The following is a 27,995-nucleotide window of genomic DNA, read 5'->3' on the forward strand; positions in this document are numbered from 1 at the left end:
TTCTACAACGCTTCAATTTTTTTTTTGCTGTATAGATATAAATAAACCTTTAATTATTTTTACGCTAAATATCTAGAGAATAAATATTAAAATTACGCTGAAATTCTTTTTAAATAAAATTAATTTGAAATTATGCAACTTGCATACGCACAAATGGCTATTTATCATCCACATATATATTTTTTCTTATTTTTACGAAACATTAGAAGTTTTTCTAAATTATGAATATTTTTTTAATGATTCTTCTTTAATCTTTTATATGATTTATGATGAAAAGAAGCAGCTTATACAAAAGAAATACAACGAGAATTGATTTATGTAAGAAAAAAACATATCGTCCCATTTAAATATAAACATGAACTTGTAATTACGAAAATGTATGTATATCTATATCTGGAATAAAATCGTGCTGACTGGAATTGTATCGCCTCCTCCCCTATATAGGGAAATTAAAATAGAAAATAAGCTTTATTTAAAATATTTTTTTGAATAATCAATAGTTTTGGAAAATAATCGCATAGCAATATAAAAATGTATACACCCTGTATATAATGGATCATAATGCCGAGACTTTTAATCTTGATCATAGTCTAACTGCATTAATGTGCATGAGTAAAATCTCAAATTGAACAAAGAAACTTTGTTTACTCAGGCAGATTGTATTTTTTTCTCTTCCTCGATAAAAGTTGATTGGCTGAATGACATTGAAGTATCAAGGTGTTTTTCACGTGACCATGAAGATATGCATAAAAGGTTGCTATATATATATTTAGCAGAGTGAAGCACTTCTTTATTCACAGTGTCATTTTATACGCTGCACGTGATAGTGAATATTTCTCGAAATAAATGTGATCTCGTGTGTTTACGAATCAGGTATCTCACAATCGAATAATGAAAAGAGTGGATGTATCTTCTTTTATTTTCTTATTTTTTTAATTCGAAATATGTTAAAAAGCTTGTGTGTGTCTGTATATGTATTGAGTATATTAATACAAAAGAATAAATAAAAAATAGTAAATAATATAAATAAATAACAGAAATATTTAAACGAAATTTCTATTCTTTAAACAAATTTTTATTGCGAGTTTTGTAAACTTAAATTATAAAATCAGTAAAGCAAAAAAATAAGAAAACTTTAACAAAATATTATAAGAAAACTTTAATAAAATATTACAAGAAAACTTTAACAAATATTATAAGAAAACTTTAAAAAATATTATAATAAAAGAATATAGTATATTAAAAAGAACTTTAAAAAATATTATAGTAATATCTAAATAAAAAATGTAGAATTTGAACTCAAAACTAAGACTGAAACTACATAATTTGATACAAAAGAAATGAAATATTTTCTGACAAAAGTAAAATTTCTGAAAGATTGCTAAAAAAAACAGCCAGTGGAACAAAAAATATATAAATATATTAAATAATTCTATAAATTCTATAAACAATATCTGCAGGTTTGGGCACGTTAAGTATACATAACTGTGATTATGCTGAATACTAACAAATAAGATAAGAGGCTGCATTTGAAGTCACGTAATTGTCAGCCGATAACCATTAGTATAACGATGTTACGCATATGTGATGATTATGAAACTGTTATATAATTATGTAATTTAATATAACTGTAATATAATTTAATAACAAATAAATAAATTTATATAGAGAAGATCCTTTAAACCAAAAAAATTTAATTTCAAAAAGTGATCTTATTTCATTCGACCAAACACTAAGTTTCAACAATTAAATCTCTCTTTCCTTAAATCATAATTAATTCAAAGAACTCTTTCGTTTACTTTATCAGAAACTTAAACTGCGATTATCTTATTATCTCTTATCTTATTAAATTTTAAAAAAAGCTATGGTGTAACTATATGTATAACTGTATAATTATTGATTGATTGTGAAACTGATATTAATTTTCAGACGAAAATGATGACGCTCCACGGTTGTTAAACATAATTAAGCACCTCCAAAAACTTTGTTGAAAATTTATTAGAAAATCTTGTAATCTTAAAATTACTAATTTTTTACTGTACTGAAAATAAACTGTTTCAGTCAATCCATTAATTTTAATTTACTCAAGGAATTATTAAATGCATATTTACTGATAATACTTGCAGAAATATATGACCAATTTGGGCACGTTAAATATACATAACTGTGATAATTGTGCTGAATATTAGCAATAAGATAAGAGACTGCACGTGGAGTCACGTAATTGTCAGCCGATAATCCCTGCATAACAATGTTACGCATACATGATGAAGATATAATTATAATGATATGTTAAATATGTTTAAAAAATTGATAAATAATATTATAAATTAAACAATTAAAAGATAACATTATTATCACAATTATATTACCACAAAATATCAAAAGATCACTAATTTATGAATAATAAAAGATTGAAAGTTAGTCTTTGTTGTTTGCGAAGTAAAAAATAAGACAATGATAGGTTGAACTTTGGTAGATTAAATGAGTAATAAAATTTTATATTGTACCCATAGGTCTTCTGGCAATGGAGATGTGGACAAGAATAAGTTCCGCAAGAAGTATTTCAAAATAGTCTGTACCTATATGTTGTATTCTATTGTGCAACTTATAGAATCGCAAGGATCGTCTAAATTATAGAAATGGACGTGAAATTCATTTTAATCTCATTGTCATTAATATTTATTATAATGTTATCGGAAGCAAAACTGATCCGGTCAAAAAGAAGCATATTTATTAACAAAACACAGTTTCTGCTCAATTTTGTTTTTCCTGAAGAACCCGGTATAGTAAGAGTAAGAAACTCGGCAGAAGCCAGAGCAGCGAATAAGGTGACCACGTTAGATTTCGTAAGTATAACGCGATTTTTTTTTTAATCTTCCCCGTCTTATTAGCACCTTTTCGAAAACCGTTAACGTAATCGAAAAAAATGATCATTTAGACAGAAAGATTTTATCAATACGTCTTGTATCAATGATAACTGTATAATGAGTGTACAATTTTTAATATTTTCTTTTAACGATAGAGATATTAAAATCATATATATCTCAACTCTATTCTGATTCCGATTATGCATTTAAACAGATTGGTTTGGTAGAACGATATGGCTACCCAAGCGAGGAGCATCATGTTACAACGGAAGATGGATATAATTTGAAAGTACACAGAATACCTGGTAGTCCTCTGTCTAATAGCCAACAAAATAAAATAGTTGTGTTTCTTATGCACGGTATTTTGTGTTCATCCGATTGCTGGGTGATATTAGGTGCTAACAAAGATCTCGGTAAGTCCATCAATAAAAATAATGCTAGAATTGACATTTTAGAAATTATCAATATTTTTCATTGAAAATTTATTCAGTCTGTTGGATTCAAAATCAATGGAAAAATCCATTAAATGAAAAACGTTAATTCTGAAATATCCAGCTGTACAGTGTATTTTATTTTAATTATAATTATATAAATGCATGATATGTTACGTCATTTTGTTGAATAAATTTAGCAAAAGGAAAACATTTGAATAAAAAGCCGCTTTTGCTCTGTTTTTTTATCAAAAATTATATTAATAATCAATTTCACGATATGGTAATAGAATCAATTATATGTTATCTTATGTTGCAGCATTTCTATTGGCTGATCAAGGATACGATGTATGGCTTGGAAATTACAGAGGAAATTCCTATTGTAAATCACACGTTGAAATGTCTCCACGTGATGCCAATTTCTGGCAATTTAGGTAAAATTTTATTTGATCATCATAATTTTGAAAGTATGTTTTATTTTTCATTGAATCTTTATTCTCTTAATTTATTTATATAATTATTATAAGCGTTATTTTTGCTTCTCTTTTAATTCTCTTTTTTATTTAATTTTATTTCAATTTTCTTAAATCTTTAATATAATACTTTGCACGTACAATACATACATGCGTAACACGTAAAAAAGAATATTAAAATTTATTTTTATTTTATAGCTATCATGACATAGGAACAAGAGATTTACCGGTTATGATCGACTACGTACTTAATTATACAAAATCCGAAACTCTGCATTATATCGGTCATTCAATGGGAACTACCGTATTATTCGCTTTACTATCCACGAAACCTGAATACAATGCAAAAATAAGATTAGGAATTTGTTTTGCTCCGATTGCCTTTTGGAAGGAAGTGCCTTCCATAGCCACATTTTTAAGTAACTTAGTGCCACAGCTTAAGGTAAAGATAGAAAAAAACTTGTTCTAGTTTTCTTCTTTCAGAATTTAAGAGGCTGGTTCCGCCCATCTCCGTTTTTTTTTTGTTTGTTCCTATAAATGTCCTGGAACTCAAATCAGAACATCTTTTTTTCCCTTCTTATCTGAGGAGGTCTGAATAGATTCGTTCGTCTTCTCTACTATTTAAGCACATCTCATGACCGCCGTTATTTACGATAGAAAAATCATGGCATAATTTTCGAATCGAGGATTCCTTTTCATTCTTGCTTGATATAAATTATTTAAATGATTAAAATCATTTTAAAACCATTTGTACATCAAATATTTCTGTTTCCGAAGAAATTACATCTTATGCTTCTTCTATATCCAGGAAGTGCATCTTGTATGATCGTCCAAAGTTGCGTAATGTCGACATTCTACTTCATCTTAAAAACAAGTTAGAACTTTTTTTGAAAACGCGCCTTCGGCATTCTTTCATTTCCTCTTGCATCATAAATAGTAACAGCTAACAGCCACCGCTATCACCATATGAGAAAACGGTTCAACACTAAATAATATTTTTATCGCTGCCATCTACGTACATGGAATGGCTCATGTTACAATATTGTACTTTTTATAATTTTGCTTTTTTATATTTATATATGTTCCTTATTTTCTAAAATATTATTTTTGCAAGATATACTTTGATTATAATTGTCATACATCTCTTTACATAATAACATATCATTTTATACATTATACTATTACGATATTATATTTTATTTATAATATCAGATGTATTATGTTACATAGTTTCTATTACAGCTCTTTTACATCTTTTATATCTGCCTATTAGATATTTTTCGATAACAACAACATATATGAAATAGCTCCATTGTCATCGACAAGTGTCACGGTAGGAAGAAAATTGTGTGCAGATAAAGCAATTACTCAAGCTTTCTGTATTACAGTGGTGTTCTTAGCCGCAGGATCCGATCTGATACAATTTAATACCGTAAGTTATACCGTATTTCCATTTTAGTATAATTTCGCTAATTTTAACACTATTTTTTTATTTAATGTTTATTTTATGAAATTTAATAACCATTTTGATTTTTTTTTAAACAAAAAAGATTATAAAATTTAAATTTTTATTTATTAATATGTTATATAGATCAATCTTTTTTAAATCTTTTTCTAATAAAATTATTACAGACGGCATTACCGGAAATACTGTCGTATTTTCCGGCCGGCACTTCTGTAAAGACTTTACTGCATTATTATCAAAATATTATTACAGGTACGTATTTTTTTTATCTTAAGCATATAATAATATAATACTAATTATAAAGAAAAGTATTCAGTATATGTAAAATATATCTTAAGTTCTGTTAATATTTTTATTCTTATAATTAATATATTGAAATTTATAATACCTATTATCACTATATTATTATTTACTAGAGAACTAAATAACACATGAAATAAAATATTTTTTTTCTCTTTAGTTATCTTTTTCCTTTTACATATTTTATGTATGTAAACAAGAAATAAATTTTATTCCATCTTAAAAAATATTTCTTTAATCTTCAATTATATATATACGTTTTACATGTTTACGATTATCGATATCGATTGTTTCAGGCGACTTTCAAAATTTCGACTACGGACATCTGGGCAATTACGAGCGATATAAACAGACAACACCTGCGAGATATGATGTAAAAAAAATTACTGCACCTATAGCTTTATTTTATGGCGTTAACGATGCAGTTTCTCTGAAATCAGTAAGTATTTTCTACTTCCAAATTTATTTTAATTAAAATATTATTTGTTCAAAAATATTTGTGTAATTTTATACATTATATACTTACTTGTATTTGATTCTGTGTTTATATTATCATTTACATATATTAAAATTATTATATTTATATATATAGAGAGAGATAAATGCTTATATTCTAAAAATTATTATTTTCAGTATTACCTTTTTTTCGTTTTTCTGTTCTAGAATGCCCTCTATTTATATGAACAATTACCAAATGTTGTCTTGCTAGAAGAGCATCCGTATAAACTTTTAAATCATTTCGATTTTTTGTGGGCCATCGATGCAAAAACTCTCTTATACGATCGATTAATAAAAACAATGCAGAAGTTTGATGTTGAATTAGACTCGTACCGGTTTTAGTGACATAAAGATATGTATCCGAAGCACAACAAGCAGTTGTTTATAAATCAAACACTCGAAGTTTTGAGCTACAAATTTAACGAATTCACATATCGTCTATAATAAGACTTAACGACTGAAAATCTCGATTTAACACCAACGATGATTTAAAATACAAGAATAATTATAATGTATGTGTGTAAACAAGAAGAGAGATTTAATTAATATTAAATAATATTAAAACTAATATAAATCTCTCTTTTGTTTTAACATATATCTCATAAAATTATTACAGGAATTATATTTAAAATATAATGTTAGAGAAAGGTTTATTTGTGTGATTGTGTGCGTATGAATATAATTTAATTTATAAATTTTTATATTTTCGGGGGTAAAGGATAATTGATTTTTTTGAAAATAGGAATTTATCCAAATTGTTTGAAATTTTTTTCTACATAAATATGCAAGAAAATATAAAAAGATAGTATTATAAAAATAAGACACTTATTTATGCATATATTAAAATATTGTTTATTTTTTACTTTAATATACATATTAAAATAATCTCATGTACATATCAAGAAATGTATCAATGAATGTATATAACCAATGATTATGTTTTTTTTCATGCCTGTGACCATATTTGGTATCGCGACATTTCTCGTAATATTGATTCGAGTGTAAAAATGTTAAAAGTTTCTTTTATATCTCATGAGGTGCTACTCAGAACTCTAAACAAAAAGCTGGAAATGTGAAAAAATCTACTCCTCCTAATACTTGAATATATGTATCTTTATACGAAAAATTATGATTTCCAGAACACGGAGGTCCATTCTATTATAATTATTGCATTTTCCTATAATTTTAACCGTACTGTTTTGAATTTGAAGAGTTTCAATTATTAATAGCGATAATTAATTTTTTCACGTTTATATGATCGCTCGATGATAGATATACTGTCAGGTTTTCGCAAAATATTATACGAAAAATCAAGATATTTTTGCAATATTGGTTTGACCGTAAAACTGTTAAGAATTTCTTTTGAATTTCGTGGAGTGTTACACAAAACACTAACATTCACTCGACTTACATCATCGACCACCGATCAGACATGCGGGAAAAGGGTAACAATAGATTCAAGAAATGTGATTCAAACACACTTCGCGCATTTCATAGATTTTTTTATTATGGAGAGACAAAATTCACATATTTTACAGAAATAATAAATATATTGTTGCTCTCATTTTATAATATTTATTTCTATTTCTGTGTAAAATAAAATTATGGCAATGCGGACGGATATGACACTTATAACGATGATATTAACAGCAAAACGGTCATTGCTTTAACATCTCTAGAGCAGCCTATGTATATATTTTATATATGTACAATGTGTGTAACATAACTACATATATTTTATATATTTTAAAAATTATTTCATTTTCGGTTGAAGAGTTATATGGTTTCAGCAGCGCTAAACCAGACTGGCGGTACCGATGTTAATTACGACATTATCAGCATTTCGCTCATAAACTGTTAGATCGTGCCCTCTTGGCTGCTCCAACAAAGCGGCGAGTTGTTCCCCGTTCGTGAATGACCCCGTCGAAGGTGGTAGAATCACGTCACATTCTAGTTGACCTGTACAGAGAAAAAAGTGATACTTTCCAGAATATCCAGAATTTCCTTTGAGACATCATTCTTTAACGACAGAATTTTCTCTTGAGTTGCAATTATAATTAATCAATTAAATGGAATATTTAGTGAATGACATTTATACATATATATAACATTTTTTTATATAAACTACTTCTTGAGTATCATCATTTTTTGATTTACCTGATAAGGAAGGCGATGCGCCTTTGCTGGAGCCGTACATACGAGTACTGTATCCAGAATCATTATGGGTATCGTGCAGAGGCGGTGTCGGACTGTATACCGGGTTGCGTGATCTGTAGGGCATTCTCGCGATACTATCGTAGTGCATGTCTTCGGGAATACCTTTTATACAGTTCGCTCCTTTGTATGCCTCGGGTTGTTCGGTGTCATCGCCTTCCCCTTCGCTACTTTCGCTGTCATTATCTGTGACATCGATGTCGTTTAAGATGAATTAGTTCGAATTGACAGTATCTTTTCTAAAGATTTAGTTTTTAGAAATATTAAAATTTTGTTCTTAAGAGACAACGATTAGACTTTTTCTCTTAATCATGGTAACTTATATTTTAATGTAACATAATATAATTTAATCTAATCTAATTTTTTTTTTTAATTTAGCTAAATCCCTATATAATTTATTTCTGTCATTGTAACTATAATTTTTATTCGTTAGTTCTAACATATATGTTTTCTAGAATATCACTTTGTAGTTTTCTATTCTTATATCACCTTGAGAATGCACTCTCTGATTTTGTGAGCACTTAGTATATTCATCCAAATTAGCCTGTTCGTTACTTCTGGAGCGAATCCTTTGCCAGCCATTATGCATATCAGGTACTTGCTGAAATCGCTTAATTATCTCGTGGACGCTGCGACGATCACCATTCCATTCCATCGTATTTCCATCGCCGATATTTCGAGTATTATTATTATCCACGGCCATGCCATGCATATCATACGATGCGCAATCCTTAAAAATTTACAAGATGAATGTACTTTATATTCATCAGCTTGATTTTAATTTGCAGAAATGCTCTATCTCGAGATAACTAATTATTCTAGTATGTTAAAATAACTTTATAAGAGAGATTCTTGTTACCGTAAAATTTTTTATTATGTCAGATTTTTTAACATATTATAGGGGTTTTTTATAGGCAACAAAAATAATAAAAAATAATTTTATTATTGGAACTTAATTTAAGATTTTTTCAAGCAACTGTTAACTAGCATTTTTTTTTATTTATTACTTATAGAAAAGTCATAATAAAATTGCAATAAACAATAATATAATTCTTACCCTTTGTTGATGCCTTCCTTCCATAGAAGATGATTCCGTCGGTGCTGCGTCTAAGGGCGAGATTCCACCCTGTCGAATGACCCCGTCGAATGTTTCGTTCAATCTCGGAGGAATGTCCAACACTCTAAGCGCCGATCTAGCCGTTCCAGATCTCGAAGGTAGATCTCTCATGGATGTGCTAAGTCTAGGTATGGCCGGTATATCAAGATCATCCAAACTTCCGCGATGAATCGGCGTTTCCCCCGGAATTTCGAAACTACGATCCTGCGGCCGATCATCCAACAGATCTTCCAGTGATCTCGTTCTAGCCGGTATCACCATCTCCGACTGATAGTAATTGGTTTTCATCGGCCTTTCGCTGTATCTATCTCTTCCACCTCGCTGCAAGTATCGCTGAAAGTGCGAGTACCTCTCGTCGCATCTGGACCGTTCTTCCTGAACGCATCGTGTCAGTTCTGAGATCTGTCCCCTGGTTCTCCTTTCCAGATTGGCCACCTTCAGATCCAGCTTTTCGTGAGCCTGATCGATGTGTGCTTTTAACTCGGCCTTGTCTCGTTCCAGTTTTGCTTCCATATGACGGAAAAATGGCGCGCAATAGCACGTATATCCCACGCCCACCGGACCTTTTCTAATATTACCCGCTAGATCCAAGTAATACTGCTCGCCTCGTCCTAAAGGGTCAGCTGGCAAGGAGTCCAGACGGGGTTGAGGGAACGCTTCCGGATCAGGGTAGTAGTGACAGCCATAAGGCGACCATTGTCGGCCCATGATAGCCTTTTCAAAACGGACCTTGTGCTGCTTGTTGCTGGGCTTGTGTTTCTTTCGATCTTTCTTTGAGTTGCTTCCGCCACCACTCGTACCACTTCCAGTCTTTTCTCGCTTTTTATTTATTGCCTTATCTAAGATAAAATCATAAGATTCATCAAATTGAACATTTTTAATAGATTGCTGAAAATTTTGTCGACGAGCTAATTGATTCGAATTCAATCCTATAATTAATTAATTCAATATTAATTAATTAAGAACGATGGCACGGTGCTTGTACGCAAAGAATAGCATCATTTTTATATATAATGTGATATCATTAATAAATTAATAATTAGACTCTGTTCTCACCGTTATCTATCTTGCCGTCTACTAAGTCTCTTTCGCAGCTTTTGCTACGCATTCGGCTTTTACCGCGAGCCTTGGAGATAATCTCGAGAATTTCGGTGTGATTCTTACGGCGGGCGATATCCTTTGCTGTTTCACCTTGTTTGTTTCGCAGACTTCGATCGCAACCGGCTTCCAGGAGGATTCGCGTCAACTTCCGGCGACCCATCGCAGCGGCTATATGCAAGGCGGTGTCGCCGTTCTAAGATGAACGAATTTATTTGTATTAATAATTGAATAATGCATGCGCGCCGCATGAGAATTAATTGCAAAAAAATTGTTTTCTAGCAGGCAAATTATTTGATTTGATTTTTTAATTAACTTTCTTCTTGCATTTATGCTTGTATAATCACACATTTGAATAATTTCGATCTCTCGAAGATTCAAAAATAATGATTATGGTTTACTTACTTTGTTCTGATCAGATACCCTGCACAGGGCTGAAATTAGTATACGCGTTACACCGGCATGGCCGTAACGTGCCGAAGTATGAAGTGGCGTATCGCCATACTGAAACGAATGATTAAAAATTTATAGCTGTCTCACTTTTCTCTTGAATAATGCATATAAATAAAATTTTTTAGATAATTTTGCGGAAAAATGGCATTCATGACGGCATCTTTTATTAATAAAAATTTGATATCTATTTTAAAAGAAGTCTCAGATAAGAAAATGATAATGATAGTGCTACTATGTTCTTTATTATTTACTTCATCATGTTTTCATTCAATTAAAAGTGTACTGTAATATTATTTCCTATAATTAATTTTCGTACATTTACCATTTATTTATAAACATGTTATCTTTACGCATCTGTATGAAAATGTTGTGTGCGTAACGATATTATATCATTGCATACAATTACGTGACAGAGAGATCTCCGAGGGGTTTGGCTTCACACGATATTAATGTTAAATCCCTCTCTTTATCCTCTTTCATCCATGTGCCGCGATGAATGCGATAAAACGGTTGAAAAAAGATCGGCAGATCGCTCACGTTATTCTGAAGATCGGGATTGCTGCCGGCTAGGAGGAGCTCTCGACAGCTTTGATTATGGCCGTTTTGACAGGCGAGGTGAAGCGGTGCAAATCCGGCGAGATTCCTGGCATGCAGAGGGGCCCGCTGGGTCCCGAGGGCCTTTGCCAGAACCGCCACGGTTCGACTGTATCCGCGCCATGATGCCTCGTGTAGCGCCGAGTTTCCATGCTGAAAACACGCAGACGTATTCATCGAAGGTTGCTCGGCTTCAAACTATAGGGTGTCTCGGAAGAGTTACAAATTAGTTCTAAAATATACAGAATAATGGCGATAATACCGTTTATAATAATTTCTATTTCGTTACCTCGCATCTTTTTCAGTTTTTTTTCTTTTTTTTTAATCATACGTTTCAGACTTTACATGAAGATCATTATTTTTTATTGTAAGGAGAGCGAAAAAAATCACTGAAAGCTCTTCTTCTTAAAAATTTTTTCTATTTTTTTCTCTTGTTTTTAGAATAAAAATGGATTACAAAGAGAGCGGATCAGTTTCGAATATTATAATAATCTTAATCAAGGTAGCTTACGTTGTAATATCAGTTTGTACTCTAAATTTATTACGTCGCAAGAGGTGAAAATTAGCGGTTCGCTATTTCGATCTCGCGCAAAAATCGTCATAATGTGCGCGATACACCATCGTGCAGCTGGTGTGTGCTCAGAGAAACTGGTGTACGGTACACGGTGTAGCTCAACAAAGGAAAAAGGCGGACGGGCAAAAGAGGATGACCGAGAGACTTACAACTGCTCGCCCGTACTCGCTGGTCGATGAACCGTGCTATGCCACTCGCGACAGCATCGCCGCGCATACACCTAAACCATGCGTGCTCACGCACGATGCTGCTCGGCATATAGGGTGTCGGAGACTTGGAAAATAACGTAACTTAATCGTACTCCGACTATTTCTATTTCTCTAAAAGAAACTCTGAAAATGGCTTTGAACATTTTTAAATAAGTTTTCAAAGTTATCTTCTGGAGCTTCCTTTAAATTTGAAATCTTTTTAACACAAGGTACTCTCTAATAAAAAATGCGATATAATTATTCCGCAGGTTTATTACTTGATTTAAATTATGTAAAAAGATATTTGGATTGCTCTACTAGCAATGGTAAATAATTAGTATCAAGTTAAATTGCATAGTTGATCCTATATAAAAATCAAATATCAAATAATTTTTTAATCTTTTAATTTGTATAATCATGACCTTTGAAAAAAAATATATTAATGATATAAAATGTGTGATGAGTATTTTATATAATAATAGAGATTAAGTAAACGTTAACATATACTCTAACATATGTACATTTATATATAATTTTTAAAAAATATACGATTTTTTATAATGAAGGAAAGGTACAAAGAGATGGTCTTTCGTTCTAACTCTCAGCCTTATCTTTCATTCTACAACAAGAGGGTACCTTGTCTCCGTGTATCTTGTTTCCCCTTCTCTGACCATGAAAAACGACACCATAGAACGATAAAGGAGTGAGGTGCTCATATTTACGATTCATCGTCAGAGATCAATCCAGTGACGGATTTAATCTTTTTATGACTCTAAATCATAACATAGTTAAAAGTTTTTTTTATTTACACCTTTGACCAAATTAACGAGATTTCAATAATAAATTTAAAATATTTAAATAAACTAAAAATGTTCCATTCGTTATTATAATTTGAAAACAAGTTAAAAAAGTGATTCGATTAGCAATTAACAATGTGTGTGCGACACATTAAAGATTTTATTAAAATAAAAAATTATTAACATAGATTATAATTACACAATTTTTTTTCTTTATAATAATAAACATCATAATTTCTAAAATCATACGAGGCGTTATTTCGTAATACAAGGAATTAAATCTGTAGCTTGTGTTTTTAGTTTAATCCTCATCCATCGACTTTCCTCTATCGAATCATACGTTTTGTCTTTTGACAAGTCGACGTCTCTGATCATAAGCTAAGCAATCTAATTGTAGGTCACTGCATAATATTAATGACGCTTTTTGCGGTTTGCTTGGCCTCAGTTTTATTGTAATCATGTAGCATAGAATCGTCTAACGATAAGAGCGATAAGAGCGAGAAAAAATAGTGTGTCAGCCAGCACTTTCTTCGCTGCCGCAGAATAAAAAAAATCATAGATAGCTTTCATCGACACGATACCATACAGGACTCGTATAACCACATGGGATGTTCGGAGAAGTTGATCATGTGACTATTCTAAAATAAAATTTACATAAACAGAGGAAAAAACATTTTTTCACTCGATTAAATTATAAATATAATATCATAAATATAATCTCAATTTCTTAATAAAAGTCGAGACATTTTTATTGCATATTCAAAGAAAGATTTTTAATGCAAATTTTCAGAAAATAAAAAGAATATAGCAAAAAAATCGATATTGCATTTCAACAGGCGGTTTAATATAGTATATCAAAAGAAAAAAAAATATCTCGATAATACACATGTTAAGCACGTGTTGAACTTATGGCTCTTTAAACATACAGGAGCTTTATTAAGAAATTTTATCATTTTTAAATTCTTTACTGATTTCAATTACATTTATGCTTGTGAAATTGACATGTCAGGATGGCCGAGCGGTCTAAGGCGCCAGACTCAAGGTGTGACCTTACCCGTCTATGACGGGTGCCAGAGCGTTCTGGTCCTCTCTGAGGGCGCGGGTTCGAATCCCGCTTCTGACACATATTTTTTGTATTTTACCTCGCCTTTTTTTTAAATGACATCTTATCTCAATATCATATCTTGATATCCAAGCCGCCTTTTAGAATTTTTTTTTTTAATCTACACGAATATTACAGAGCGCGCGATATTTATTTGCTTATCTCATGTATTATTTAATAAACTACGATTAAAAAATCTTAAATTTAAAAAAAGAAACATCTTTGTCGATATGTATAAAAGTGTAGAATTATATGCTGAAGAATATATAACGAATATATAACGCGTGTTATTTAATCTACGGAATTAAAACAAATTCTTAATTAATAAATTATCGTTTTGTTGCGATCTTTACTAGCAATAATTATAATATTTCTCTAATAATACTTGAAGTCAAATATATTTTTCAATACTTCAAATTTTTTTGTCAATCTAATTTGCTATTCGTATTAATAAAAGATAAATCTTATCGTTAGGATCAAGTAATTAACGTAACGAAAAACTTCGTGATATATTAATTATTTAATTAATAAATAATGTATATATAATTTCAGACACTTATATTCTTAGTATATATATATATATATATATATATATATATATATATATTTTATAACATATAAAATATTTTGGCAACGTGAATTAACTGTATTCGGCGTTATCGACATTTTTAACGTCATATAATAGCAGATAAATCGCGAACCGCTGTTTATTCAAGGTCACGATATATAATGATGGATCATGTATTCAAATACTCACCCACACCGATTGTATACCATGCACTCACACATATTCATGCACAAATACACACACACATACTTGCAAGTATACTCTTTTCCACGCGTTTGTCGAGTATCCGGTGGGATGTTGCTGCGAGGAACACTTTAATGTATTCACCCCTCCTATAAAGAGGAGAGTCGGACCGGGCATGCTAATTGCCTGCGGGACAATGGTGGGATTCTACGACGACCTGCGATTCCCCAGCCGCGTCGTATCATACATCGGGAATAATTTCATTTTATTTCAACCCACGCGTATACGCACGACATGAGCCGTTTCCTGCATGCTTTCGGTTTGAACACATCATGACGATTGAACAATGCGGATGAGCGAATTTAGAAGCAGTTTGTCGCATTAAATTTAAAGTAAAGATTTTATCCATTTAAATGAAGAACGCGATATATTAATGTTATATTTAATCTGCAATTACACACATGCATACAAACATACACATTAATTATTGCTGATTACAAAATATATAGAGCATCAGAATGTGATAAGCAAACAAGAAACATTTTTTTATAAATATTATTGATCATCGATAATTAATTATTTCAATCATTTCAAAATAATTTTAATTTAGTTTTTTTCATTCTGTATTTAGTAGAACAGTGTATTGATCCATCTATTTATATACCAACAATAAGTAATACCCTATATAATTTACAATGTTAAACAATTGTCTGAAATTTTAATCTTTGTACAACAAATAATTCCTCGTATTAAAATAATACATAAAAAATTTTAATAAAGCGGAAAAAGCTAAATATTAAATAAAAATGGTCTTAGCTTTTACGAGATTAATAATGAGTCTATGGAGATGGGGTAACTACCCCTAATAGACCGTGTGGCCTAACGGATAAGGCGTCGGACTTCGGATCCGAAGATTGCAGGTTCGAATCCTGTCACGGTCGATAAATTTTTTGCTTCTTGCGAAAGTGACAGAGAATAGAAAACATATATAACAAACATATGGAAAAATAAGCTATATCAAGAAATTGAAGTGATAATATGAGAGTTATATATTTTTTATGGTTTCAAATTAATCTATCCACAGAGAGAGAGACGTTAAATTATATTTTATCAATATAGATTATACACCTTAAAATTATCGTACATTTTTTCGCAGCTATAAATCTTTCGATTAATGTAAAATTGATTTTTCCCTATAAAAAATTTAACATAAAAACCTTCACGGCAATTATTATTTCGATCTTTTAAAAATACATCCAGTAAATCTTGGTATAACCAAGACAAGAAGATAATTTTAGTAAAAGATTACAAAAGGGCAAATAATTAAATTTTTATCAAAAGGAAGTGAACTTGAAATTTATTAGAAAATCGAGATATAAGAGAAGGTCGCAGAATTCACATATAAGCAAAGAAATTTGATATATCTAGAATTGAAAAAAAAATACAATATTTCTGCAAGACAATCTGTAAAAGAGTGCTAATAAAAAACACAGAATATATATCATATATATTATATTTAATTTTTATTTATAAGAGAAACACATCAAACGACGCGCACGCGTGTATTCGAATGCACGGCGTCGACCTACACCTTCAGCATCGATTAATTCTCCCTCTGCCTCTTGTTTCCCCTTCTTTATCATCTCCTTTCTCCTTCTCGAAAAGATTACCCCTCGCCGAGCGTCTTTCATCCTCGATAAGTGAAATTATTTGCCTTAAGCAGACGGTATACATGCGAGAGATGAGAAAGAAAGACAACCAATGCACCGAAGAGATGAAAAAGAGTGGAGATGTAAAAAAATCGAAGGAAAGGAGATGAAGTCTCAGAAGAAGGCGCGTTTCTAGTTGACCCATGACCGCAAGTCGTATGCAAGCTCACGGTTTGCAGGAAATATCTGTTTGCGAAGGTATCAGCCGCGACCGAGCGGATAAACAAGGGTGGTAACTTATATTACAGAGTTTCTTAAGTCTGAGAAAGGAAATTAAAACTCTCGTAAAGATGATAGGTTTATGTTAATCGCTCATCCATGTTGAATAAAATTTGTTTAATAAATGACAGATTGTTAAAAAAAGTAACATGTCTTATAACTAAACAAACTGTTTTCTTCCTATAGTATCGAATTAAGATATTACTAGAATATATTCAGATAAATTAATGTTGCAATTTATTTTATTAAGGAATTTAAATTAAACGTAGATATTTCAACTTTTTTATGACGGTCACTCGCTTCCATCCCCCTTAGAGAGATATTTTTATCGACGGCAAATTCTCGTAACAAGTTTTATTTTTATTGTCCTTGCTGAAATTAATAGTTTCTGCATTCTGTTTAGGATATAAAAGAAAATTTATGCAATACTACTCACATCGTCTGCGGCACTAACGTCGACGCCCTGCAGTAACAGGGTCTCGCACACTTCCACGTGACCACCTGCCGCGGCCAGCAACAGGGGCCCCCGGCCATTCTGAAACACGACAGGAATTCTGAACTCCTCGTGCGACCATGCTGGTAAGCGTGCTCGATAAAACCCACTAATTAAGAACCGTCCACCGAAAACATTCGAAAGTGGATATCTCCTCGTTTGGTGACGCCCGATAAAATTTCTTAATCAGACTCAGAGTCAATCGTTTCAATACAAATTAACGTCTCACGTAGATTTCGTGTTTCTTTTTAAATTAACATTTCCAATAAAAATTAAACTTTTAATAATATATTAAAAAACTTACTCCTCTTTGACGTAAATTTTATATTTTTATGCTTATAACGTAGAGGTAATTTTCTCTTACCTTAGAAAATTTTTATCAAAGACGTTACGTATTTTACAACTTATTAATTCCCAATTAATTATTTTAATAATTTAAATTTAAATTTAAAATCCTAAAATCTACATAAAATTGTTGAGAAAGGTATATATATTCTTTACTATATATTTATACTCATATAATATTTATTACATAAATGCTTGAGAGAGTAATTTCAAAATTGCGTGTTGAATGTCATCTTCCAGTAACACAACGATTAATAAATCGAGCCCAACAGCGTCGAAAAAAATCTCTCAGGCAGCGATTAATTTCATCGATGTAATTAAAGCAGGAGCAACCTCAATAACCGTATAAATAATCAATTGGATGTTCCATTCGTTCGTATTCTGAATACGCTTTGGACAAATTGCGCGTCTATCTGTATTTTAAATTTAATCTAATCTACGCAACCACACATATACACATACATAAAATCGCGCTGCCTGAATTAACAAATAGATAAAATTAATTTATTGCTGTCAGTTGTGCTCGGAGTTAATAAAGTTTTCCCTCCAGCTAATATCGCAAGCAATTACAGGAGAAATTCAATTTAACGTTTTGCGATACTTTGTTAATTTAATATTTTGCGATACCCTACAACTTTCTTAATTACATCAATTTATTGAAATATGACGTTTTTATTCTGTCTTTTTTTTTTCGTTAAGAGATATATAGATAAATATAATCGAAAGCAAGTATTACAAACAGGAAATAAATGCAAGTATAAATATAGAGAAGAACACTTCATTATAATTTTTGAATTGCTAAAAATTTGTTTCTCGAGTTAAACCAATTTTAATGCGAATTTAATTATCTTTTTTTTCGGTCTGCTATATTTGTGTGTGTATATGTGTCGCGCCAGTTAAAATTTCGAAAATTTATAAAATTAACTTTTCTCAAGATCTTAAAAATAGTAAATTATAAAAATATGTCAGAAGAATTGTTTGTAAAATTATGCGTAACTAATATTACAAAATAATTCATGTAACATTAGAATACTTGATTTATATAATATTATAAAAAGTTTTTTAGACAAAGGTCATACGGTTTTTCTCAAAAGACCCATATGATATGACTTCCTTTTTCTTTTTTTTATTATTTTTAGGTAAAATTGTATAAAATCAATTGTATCAAATTGTATCAAAATTGCATTAAAAATTCCAACATTAGACGAATTATCTCGTATATATTTTTAAAAATCTATGAAAAATATCATACCTCGTCGGGTAACGGTTTAACATTTTCATCGAGCAAGCGTGTGACTCGAGCAACGTCGCCACGAGCAGCCGCCTCGCGCAACTTTTCTGCCATTCCAGTCGCGCATCTGTAACAAAAACAATATTGAAAAACAATTATGAAATAGTATTTAATTCATGTAAATCCTTACTGCAACTAAATAATGTCTTTATTGTAAAGTTTTCTTATAGTCTTACTTCATATATGCAAAATAAAATCACGAAGCAGATGTAAAAAACAAGGCAGACGAAAAACGTCACTTTATGAGTACTTGATAGATATACAATAAAAATAAGATTATACATATTAATATACAGCACTTTATACGGATATTCAATTGTACTCGTTCTGAGATTAATTTAATCTATCAAATATTACGTTCTATAGATTACAAATCCTTATTCGTCATTTCATTTTAAGTGGATTTTACTTAAATAGAATCTGAACGTAACGTATTTAATCAAGATACATATGCTGAAGAAATTCGAGAAAAGGCGTAGGAGTCGAATAATAAAATTTTTATTCACAACTTTCTTTTCGAAGAATCCGTGAATGAAGCCTGTAATTTTCCACCACTCTATCCGTATCTATGCTTAGCTCCTCATATTCTTGTCGTATAATCCGTGTAACGCGGACAGTAAATTATCTCGATGTCTAGCGAGGCGGTATATGATCTAGGATCCGAAGTGCGTCCGCTAATGAGGTAGACTATTACACTTCCCTGGCGAAGCGAGGCTCGTCCCCGTTTGGAACATTAATCTCGGTCACGATTACTTCTTTTTATAGCTATAACGATCCCAGAAATAACGTTCACGCGAACTGAAAGTACGCGAGCAAATTCATATGTGAAAGTACTTTGCAAGGTGCAAATTAATACGTAGTTTAGACGAAAGCTACCGATAATTTTTAAAACAAACGCTATATAAAAAGAAATACGTTGAGAAAGATATAAAGAGAAATATTTTTCATCTCTATCACTAGTAGCAATATTGGGTCATAATCCATTTACGAGCGAATCGTAAAAATATATCAAAGTGCGAAATAAAATGAATTATATTTAGTTTAATCTAGTTCTAGTTATTAAAGATCTCAATAAAGTTATAAATGCTTACTTTGCTTTGCGTATCATAAAGACATGCAATATACGCTGTAAACTGTGTCTATATTTATTACGTGATCAGTGATGCGTATGTGTGCCTCCTCTTATAAAATATACAGGACGCACCCTCTGACTTATTAGTGATGTAATTCCGTCACGCGCTGCAGCGTCGAATTCGAGTTTGAGGCATGCGATGACGGAATTACGCTTCGCCGATTACTCCAATATAGCTGGGCACGAACTATCGCGGATGTACACAAATGAGGGTGCGGTTTTTGTTTGTAAGAATTTTTCTTTTACTTTGTTTCGATTAAACTACGTCTCTAGCTGACAAGTAAATTCGAATAAATAAATTCGAGATATTAGTTCAAGAGACAAGTTAAACGTCTAAAATTTTACTTCCGGGATGAAAAAAAAAGTAAAATGTCAAATAAATTCAGAACTTATACATAAAATAGCATAAATTCGTGTTATTTCTATCTTTTTAAAGATATAAATTGTTTATTAAAATTAAAAAAGATCTTTATTACTCTTGTTTGGTTAAATATTGTAATATCATATATTACCGGAATTTCTCTCTTCAATTAACTTATTTATTTCAAAAATTATATTACCTTAATATTAATGTGCATTTTCCGAATTTTTAATAACGCCCTTAGATTGTTTCTCCATATCATTTCACTTGACATGATATCATATAATGTACCTCTTGTATAATAGAATAGAATGATTATATATTACGAGGCCCACACATTCAATCCATTATGAACCGAACACTTTCTCCAGAATTATAAACCGGCTTGTATGTATTTCCTTATACATAAATGCATAAGAAAGCACAAAGAGTATTTTACAACTGGCGATTATTCCACTCCATCCCTGACGCTAAGAGTCTAGTATAAATGGCTGCAGCCTCAGCCTCTTACATTGAATAAGAAAAAAATGTAGTTTTTTTCAATCATCTTTGCTTCCTATTTTCTATTTGCGTGCAACGAGACTCGACCTTGCCGATAAAGTGAGCGGTGTTATGGCGGATAAAACCAGCAATTTTGTCGTGTTTATTTTATCCGCGACGTCGATGATGGTGCATCTCGTGGATCATAGTGTTTCCTGCTGCGACATTATTACACGCAGGGCCGGCTGTTGTGTTTCGCGCTCTTCTTATCATTAAAGAAGTTAATGAAACTACTCTCTGAGCACAGAATCAATATGTTAGGTTGCATATATACAGGACACTAAAGAACGAAAAAAAAGTACGCGCGTAAATTTTTATTATCTATTTAAAATCGAATTTTTTTCAGCAAAACTTTGATTATAAACCATCTTTTTTCTTACGCTTCCTCAGTTTTTAATATCAAATATTTTGATGTGAGATTAAGCATCGTATTAAAATTTCGTTTAAACAAAGTTTATTTAAAATTAAATAAAGAAATGAGGATTTGGTATATCTACAAAGATTATTTCTATTTATTTTCTACATCGTTTATTTTGCTTGTGATTCAGAAAGCAAAATATATCCAGATCTATATATTTATATTAGATTTTGAATCCTCAATATTTCTCATAAATGGTATTTTTTTTTATAAATAAGTAAAAGTAACATTTTCGAGGGGCAAAACACATCTCACAAGTTTATGATAGTTGAAAGATACAGACTTAAAGAGGCAGTGTTTCTCGAAGAACGGGAGACTTGCTTGAGAGATCGGCCCTATCTGTAAGATTATGGGCAGTAACTTAACGAAATTGGCATCTTAAGTGTTTCCAATCGTGGTTTCACCGGTAATCGATCTAACGACTTAATATCACGCGAATGGTATCAAGGCCGTAGTTAATTATTATCTCGTATACAGAAAATGCATCGTTGACTAGTCAAAAAAAAATTTGTAAAGAAAAATTGCCGGCGTTTGTCATCAATTATACATAATCCATTTTGGCAAGATAAAAGGGAGCAAGATATATATATCTATATACAGGCTTTTGTATTAGTTTTCGCGTTTCTCAAAAAATACAAATAAATAATATCAACAAAATATAACTATGTAGATATTTTTGCATAATCGACAAAGAAATTCGAAGTACAATTTGTAAAACATCTTTAGAAATTAAAATATAAAATTATTAATATAATTAATTAATTTCGTTTTCTTACTTTATTTTATATTATTTCTCATATATTTTATTTAATTTTATTGCATTTAGTTTATAATTCTTTATTTTTGCTTTTGCCAAGTGCATTCTTTCTCTTAAACTGTATTCTTTTTAAATGCACTAAACGTGTTTTCCGCGCATTCCATAAACTTCCGCCATTGATAATGGAGGTTGTTATAAATGTAATCTGTTATAATCTTTTTGCAAGTCCAACGTTTCTATCATGCCGCATTTATCGCAGGGTGTACTCATTTTTCTCAGAAATTATAATGCTCCGTCGTAAAGCCCGCATCCCGCTGTTTTAACGCAACTCAAGTCGGAGCGGATTATCGATCACAATCAGTTTGTCATTCATATGCAATTTATCTGTCGCGATTTATCTGTTTGTACAACAAGTTATTCATAGCATGTTTTATTACATAGGCAAAATTTTGCTACATACGTTTGTAATCGAGATTCTAATTTTATTTTATTCAAATTAACTTAATAAAGGCTCTTATGAATATATCATACGAAGGAGATAAAAGGCAATCAAGAGACAGTGTGATAATTTATGCGCATATATTTTATTACAATCAAATTACCTACATTGATGTTTAAAAAACGCTTAATTTCTGAAATCGTATATATTAAAAAGCAAGAAAATAGTCTTAATTTACAGACGGGCACGGAATGTTTATATTATGTTTATATACGTGATCGACAAGTTACCAAAACTTTAAAAGTCATGCCGTCTTATTTGTAAACATTCCTCTGTATTCATACTGTATTTTTACTTTATATATCGTGCGATATAAAGAGACTTGACATTCTGTCTCGAACATCCGTGTGTAACATTTGCCTTCTATACAACATGAATAACTTACTCAAGTTCGGTATAATTATATTGCCAGTTATTTTTTAATGTAGTATATTTTATCGGACAGTCTCTTTCTGTCTCGAAATTATATTATATAACATTTACCACTTTTTATCTCCTTCGTATGATTTATTTTATCCCATAGAGAAATTTTTGCCAAATATATACATTTGTAATCGAGATTCTGATCGATAAAACACTGGCAAAACTTCTGTGAACTCGAGTTTTATTAACCGGAACGTATTTTTTGGCATTCTTATATCGACCGAAACATTGCGGTACGTTCCGGTCCACTTCGAGCGCTGCCCTAATGTGGTCGTACAACTAGAGAGAGAATCGCCGTAGGCACTCCACAGCACACATCGGTGCATCCTTCTAGCCTTAAATCCTTGAAGCCTAGCATTACGAACGGCATGCCTAAGCGTGGCCGCACAAACGCACCCTTTTCTTATTGGAATATTTGCGCACGTACATATATCAATTATTCATGATCGGAATGATATAAGTCATAAACTGTAAATAGAACTGCATCAATCTGCCGTAACTCTTTCAAAGTTGTAGGAATTTTTTAAGAATTGATAGCAACTCTGATTTATTCATTACCTCTCTCGTTAAATTATACGACGATTAATTCTCTCTTCTCTTCTTTAACAATTTTTTTTTCTATAAGAAATAAAAACAATAAAAAAGTAAAAATTCGAAATAATGTTGTTTCTAAAATAACTACTTCAACTTTTAATCGCTTAATCGTTTGGTTAATAAGAGGAGTGTTGATTTTCGCACTTGATTGCGGTACAATTTGTGATCCTCCGTTCCCAAGAAACGCGACACAAAGGCACAGTCGGGGCCCGCGCGCGGTCTTAACTCGGGGAAAATACCTGACAATTATCTACTCGTCTCGCTATCTTGAACCAAACCGCTCCATCCGGCAAGGTCCTGCGCGTTCTGTCCATTACTTGATATTACGAACCCACGTTATAATAATAACGAGACACGAGAGTCATTTTATTCGAAAATTAAATGCACGAATTATACCTGACCGTACCTGGTCCCTCGTCGCAAAGCGACCGTTAGTGAAGAAATTAAGAGCTTCATCTAGATTAGGGCCAGTTAAACAGGCAATTTTAAAACGCACGTACACAGTCATGTTTATGTATAATAGAATGAAAAATTTCGAATTAAAAAATTGTGAAAAGTATTTTTTCTCTTTATTTCTAAATTATCTAATATACATACATTATCGTATATATTAAATTGAACGGACAGTTCGTTCCGTTTTTTACTAAAAGATAAAGACCAAAAAAACGGCACGAACCGTTCAACCCAATACAATAACTTTGATCTCATTTGAAAGATAATTTAATTCTCTACAACTTTTGTTTCAGTACTTTTTGTTTTTGAAACCTCAAAAATATATACGATAATATATGTATAGTTAGATAATATAGAAATAAAGAGAGAAAATACTTTTGTAATTATTACAAATCTCAAAAATATAAATTGTAATAAAAAAATATAAAACGTAAATTAAAAAATATGAAATGTAAATTTGTTTAGGGGGATAATTGACAATTAGAAGATACTTAATTTTCCGTCTGTGTTGGTCGATATTTACATCATACTTTTCGAAGTCAAACGCGGATACGATTGCATAATTTGCTGATGGAACATAGTGTTCTCGAGTGAGTAGCCACGGCGCCGCCACGTGTGAATGTACACATGTATGTACATACAACTACGTACGCGCGCACGAGCGAATATCCACTTGCGTCTAACTCGCGCGAAACCGGTATTTGCGCCTTTCAGAGTAAATCTTTATATACAGGGATACTCACACAGAGGATACAGGGTGCTCCAACAAGCTGTATAATCTGCATCAATCACGAAACTTTCTGAATACAGATACTGAAACGTTACAGATACGAACTTTCTGAGATGGCACTATATAATGTAAGGACTCAGAAATACATTACGAAATTTTTAAACAAAATTTTAAACCAAACTTTAACGATTATTTAACGTTTAAATAAATTTAAATAAAAAAAAAAATTTGTTCCAATTTTTAACGAAGAGTCTTACTCCTTATCGAACGTTCTTATTATTCTGTAAACAGCTTATATAATCAACAAGGAGGTTCGATTTCTGCGATCATTATACGCTATTACTACTTATGTTAGAGAGACTCCATAAGGATACTTACCGGCCATATACGCTTATCCGAAAGGCGTTGTTTGCGAAAGTAATCCTTAATCCGTGTCAAAATGTCGGAGATAGTTCGTCTTTTACAAAATTCACTGCCAAGTTAAGCACACAAGCCGCACATCACTTCTTATAGCACTCCGAAGAAGCTATCGCACAAAGACTCGATCACGTAGCTCGAAGATCGAGTACCAGGTATAGCGGATCATCGTCAGTGTAATGATATTCAGTTCAACAGGATTTACTGTATAACGAGATTATTTATCACGGTGAAATCTACATCGGAAATCAGAATTTTTTTTAGATCTACGCCACAGATTGTCAAATTTTATATAGTATAAACGTGTATGTATATATTCCTGATCAGTTTTAAAGAAATAATTATATCGATTTAACAAATTAGTTTTACATTCTTTATAATATTAAAGTATATTTCTTTCTTGATTAAAAAACTATCTATCTTTCTAAAAATGTATATTTTACATGTTTTTATTCGTAAATTATCGGAATTTATTTGTACATAGATTAGATATATTCGATCGATCAAATTTCCAACAAGCAAGGAGTACGGCAGGAGATTTCGATGCTCGCACGTGTCGCAGGAGATTTCGATGCTCGCATATGCAAGTCGGCCGTATTAATTGCAGATTATATATTGTTAAGTATTTTGTAAAATCGGATTTTTTAGCAAAAATTTAATTTTTCGCGATTATCATTTTCATCAATCTAATTTTTCACCCGTTTATTCAGACAATTAAATTTGATTTTAATTAAATGTGTTTAGATGTCTTTCGAGAATGTGTAGGTATAATAAAAAATGATGAATACTTTATTATATAATATATATTATATACGATATGCGCGTAATAAAATCTCATGTGTTGATAACGGTTTTATGCCGCGAGCAATAGTAATGCGTAATTTGCAATTTTTGGAATATATCTTGTTGAAACTCCTTGATTTTTCAATTTTACGATCATTAAATACTTATTTACACAGCAAAGCTTAAAATATATAAAAGATTAAAATCTTTTAGACGTTTACCTGAATAATTGTTGTAGCGGATAGTTCTTGAACTTTAAAATATCGTTGAATAAAGCGTGAACCAGAATGATATAATAAGTAGCTGATTTGCAATCTTTTAAAAAATCCACAAAATTGTAAATTCAATAAAATAACTCTAATAAAAAATAATAATTTTTAATACAATAGGAACTACAATAAATTGAGATCTGTAATTAATTAGTTTCAAATCTAATGAGTATTGTCAAAACCGTATTTTTTAATCTACAAAGTCTCTTTTACTTTCTTGAAAAATTTCAAAATGGTTGGCGACACAACCGATGTTCCGTGGATGGTACACGCGCGCTTCAATCACATAATATTTCTTCACAATGGCAACAATTGTTCTCGGGAAATAATATATTTAGACTTGAAACTTTGGGAAGTTTTTCAATAATTACAATCACACGATTTTTTAACTATTCTTAATCATTTTCGATCACTCTTCCCATCTTTTTCCTCAAATTCCCGACATTTCCAATGCAGAATCACGGAATGAACCACTTGAAATTTTCCACGAGCACATCCGCGATTTAATTCATTTTTTTCACTTTTAACAGCATATTCCGAATTTGCGATGTATATCGCTGCTTGTCGACATGACTAATTTGTGCATGTTCCAGAGGACGTGTTCCCTCGACCGGAAGACTCGAAAGGCGGCCGCATCGAGACTGGTCGCATCGGGAGAAAGCTACGAATTGTAAGCGGTTCTCCAGGAACCCACGCCAGTACCGGCACAATCCATCGACGCGATAAAATTCGGAGTTAAAAGAATGGAGCAGAGAGAGTAACGCTGTTTAAAAAATCCGATAAGAGTCTTACGTTTCTACTAATATAAAAAGATATGTTTCTTTAAGTCTTTAATATTTTAGTTAAATATTTATTCTTTCTCTTTCTACATAACTTATGAATTCTATTCAATTAATAGATAACATGGGATGTTGATATATACATATAAATCTATATTTTAATTTTATCTTGAAAAATATATATTTTTCTATATTTGTATAAAACTATACATGTAAGAGACATAAAATATGTCGCATCTTTCTTATTGCTTGAAGATACAATTCATAATTTAAATAAACGCGATAAGAGTTTTAATTTCCGTTCTCACAACACACATAATTACTGCTTTTCATAAGAACAAACTGATATTAACAAGCATGTGCAATCCTTCACTGGATAAAATTCGTGGATCATAATCCACGAAACAAGAGATTATATAATATTTAAAAATCTAAATGTCTCATTTGGATCCAATAAGGGCAACTTAAAACTCGTTATCCGGCACTGTCCCCTACTGTCGGAGCAATGTCATCCCTTCCCTCATCATTCCGCTACGATAACCGGACTACCCGACTATTATGAATCTGTTTTGTATCAGCCAACGGCGTAGTTAATGATAGCGTTTGAGCCAAAATATCCTTATTAATAAAAAAAAGGCTGTTTGTCATATTTCGAAATTTTGCGAAAAAGAACTGTCAAGTAATCAATTCTCGGAGAAATTTGATACACAATGAAATTGTATCAATTCGTGCGAAGTTGATTGCAAAGAAGTAATCAGCAAAAAATCGTTGATTCAAAAAAATGAAATGCTGCAAATATCACAAAAACAATCACAAAGCAACGAAAGTTGCTTTGATCGGTTCGTTATGTCGTCAAAA

At 31.3% G+C, this 27,995-nt stretch overlaps 2 protein-coding genes and 2 non-coding genes across 8 annotated transcripts; 3 read left to right on the forward strand and 1 right to left on the reverse strand.

The window, feature by feature from the left end:
* Positions 1-726: 726 nt before the first annotated feature.
* On the forward strand, positions 727-6,968 carry LOC115241916 (lipase 3-like). Its single transcript, XM_029817892.1, has 9 exons — positions 727-873; positions 2,517-2,849; positions 3,085-3,283; positions 3,621-3,735; positions 3,973-4,216; positions 5,048-5,206; positions 5,407-5,491; positions 5,836-5,978; positions 6,203-6,968. The coding sequence occupies exons 2-9, from the start codon at positions 2,643-2,645 to the stop codon at positions 6,377-6,379; spliced, it is 1,329 nt and encodes a 442-aa protein (XP_029673752.1). The 5' UTR covers positions 727-873; positions 2,517-2,642; the 3' UTR covers positions 6,380-6,968.
* A 340-nt stretch (positions 6,969-7,308) lies between these two features.
* Positions 7,309-27,980, reverse strand: LOC115241889 (ankyrin repeat domain-containing protein 6). 5 transcript variants are annotated; one of them, XM_029817862.1, is made up of 12 exons: positions 26,572-27,980; positions 26,311-26,404; positions 25,268-25,542; positions 18,944-19,049; positions 17,290-17,388; positions 11,457-11,666; positions 10,872-10,970; positions 10,425-10,662; positions 9,309-10,207; positions 8,741-8,981; positions 8,195-8,437; positions 7,309-7,996 (listed from the first exon to the last, which is right to left on the reverse strand). In XM_029817862.1, the coding sequence occupies exons 4-12, from the start codon at positions 19,034-19,036 to the stop codon at positions 7,833-7,835; spliced, it is 2,286 nt and encodes a 761-aa protein (XP_029673722.1). In that variant the 5' UTR covers positions 19,037-19,049; positions 25,268-25,542; positions 26,311-26,404; positions 26,572-27,980; the 3' UTR covers positions 7,309-7,832. The 5 variants fall into 5 exon arrangements, with proteins under 5 accessions (XP_029673722.1, XP_029673715.1, XP_029673729.1 ...); XM_029817855.1 differs by having other exon boundaries at positions 26,311-26,446; XM_029817869.1 differs by having other exon boundaries at positions 25,268-25,510; positions 26,311-27,980.
* On the forward strand, positions 14,077-14,195 carry Trnal-caa. Its single transcript has 2 exons — positions 14,077-14,114; positions 14,151-14,195. It is a non-coding gene; the product is annotated as a tRNA-Leu (tRNA).
* On the forward strand, positions 15,794-15,866 carry Trnar-ucg. The gene has a single exon. It is a non-coding gene; the product is annotated as a tRNA-Arg (tRNA).
* Positions 27,981-27,995: the final 15 nt, after the last annotated feature.

This window comes from Formica exsecta, unplaced genomic scaffold (assembly GCF_003651465.1).
Source record: "Formica exsecta isolate Colony F162 unplaced genomic scaffold, ASM365146v1 scaffold120, whole genome shotgun sequence".
NCBI classification, from domain to species: Eukaryota; Metazoa; Arthropoda; class Insecta; order Hymenoptera; family Formicidae; genus Formica; species Formica exsecta.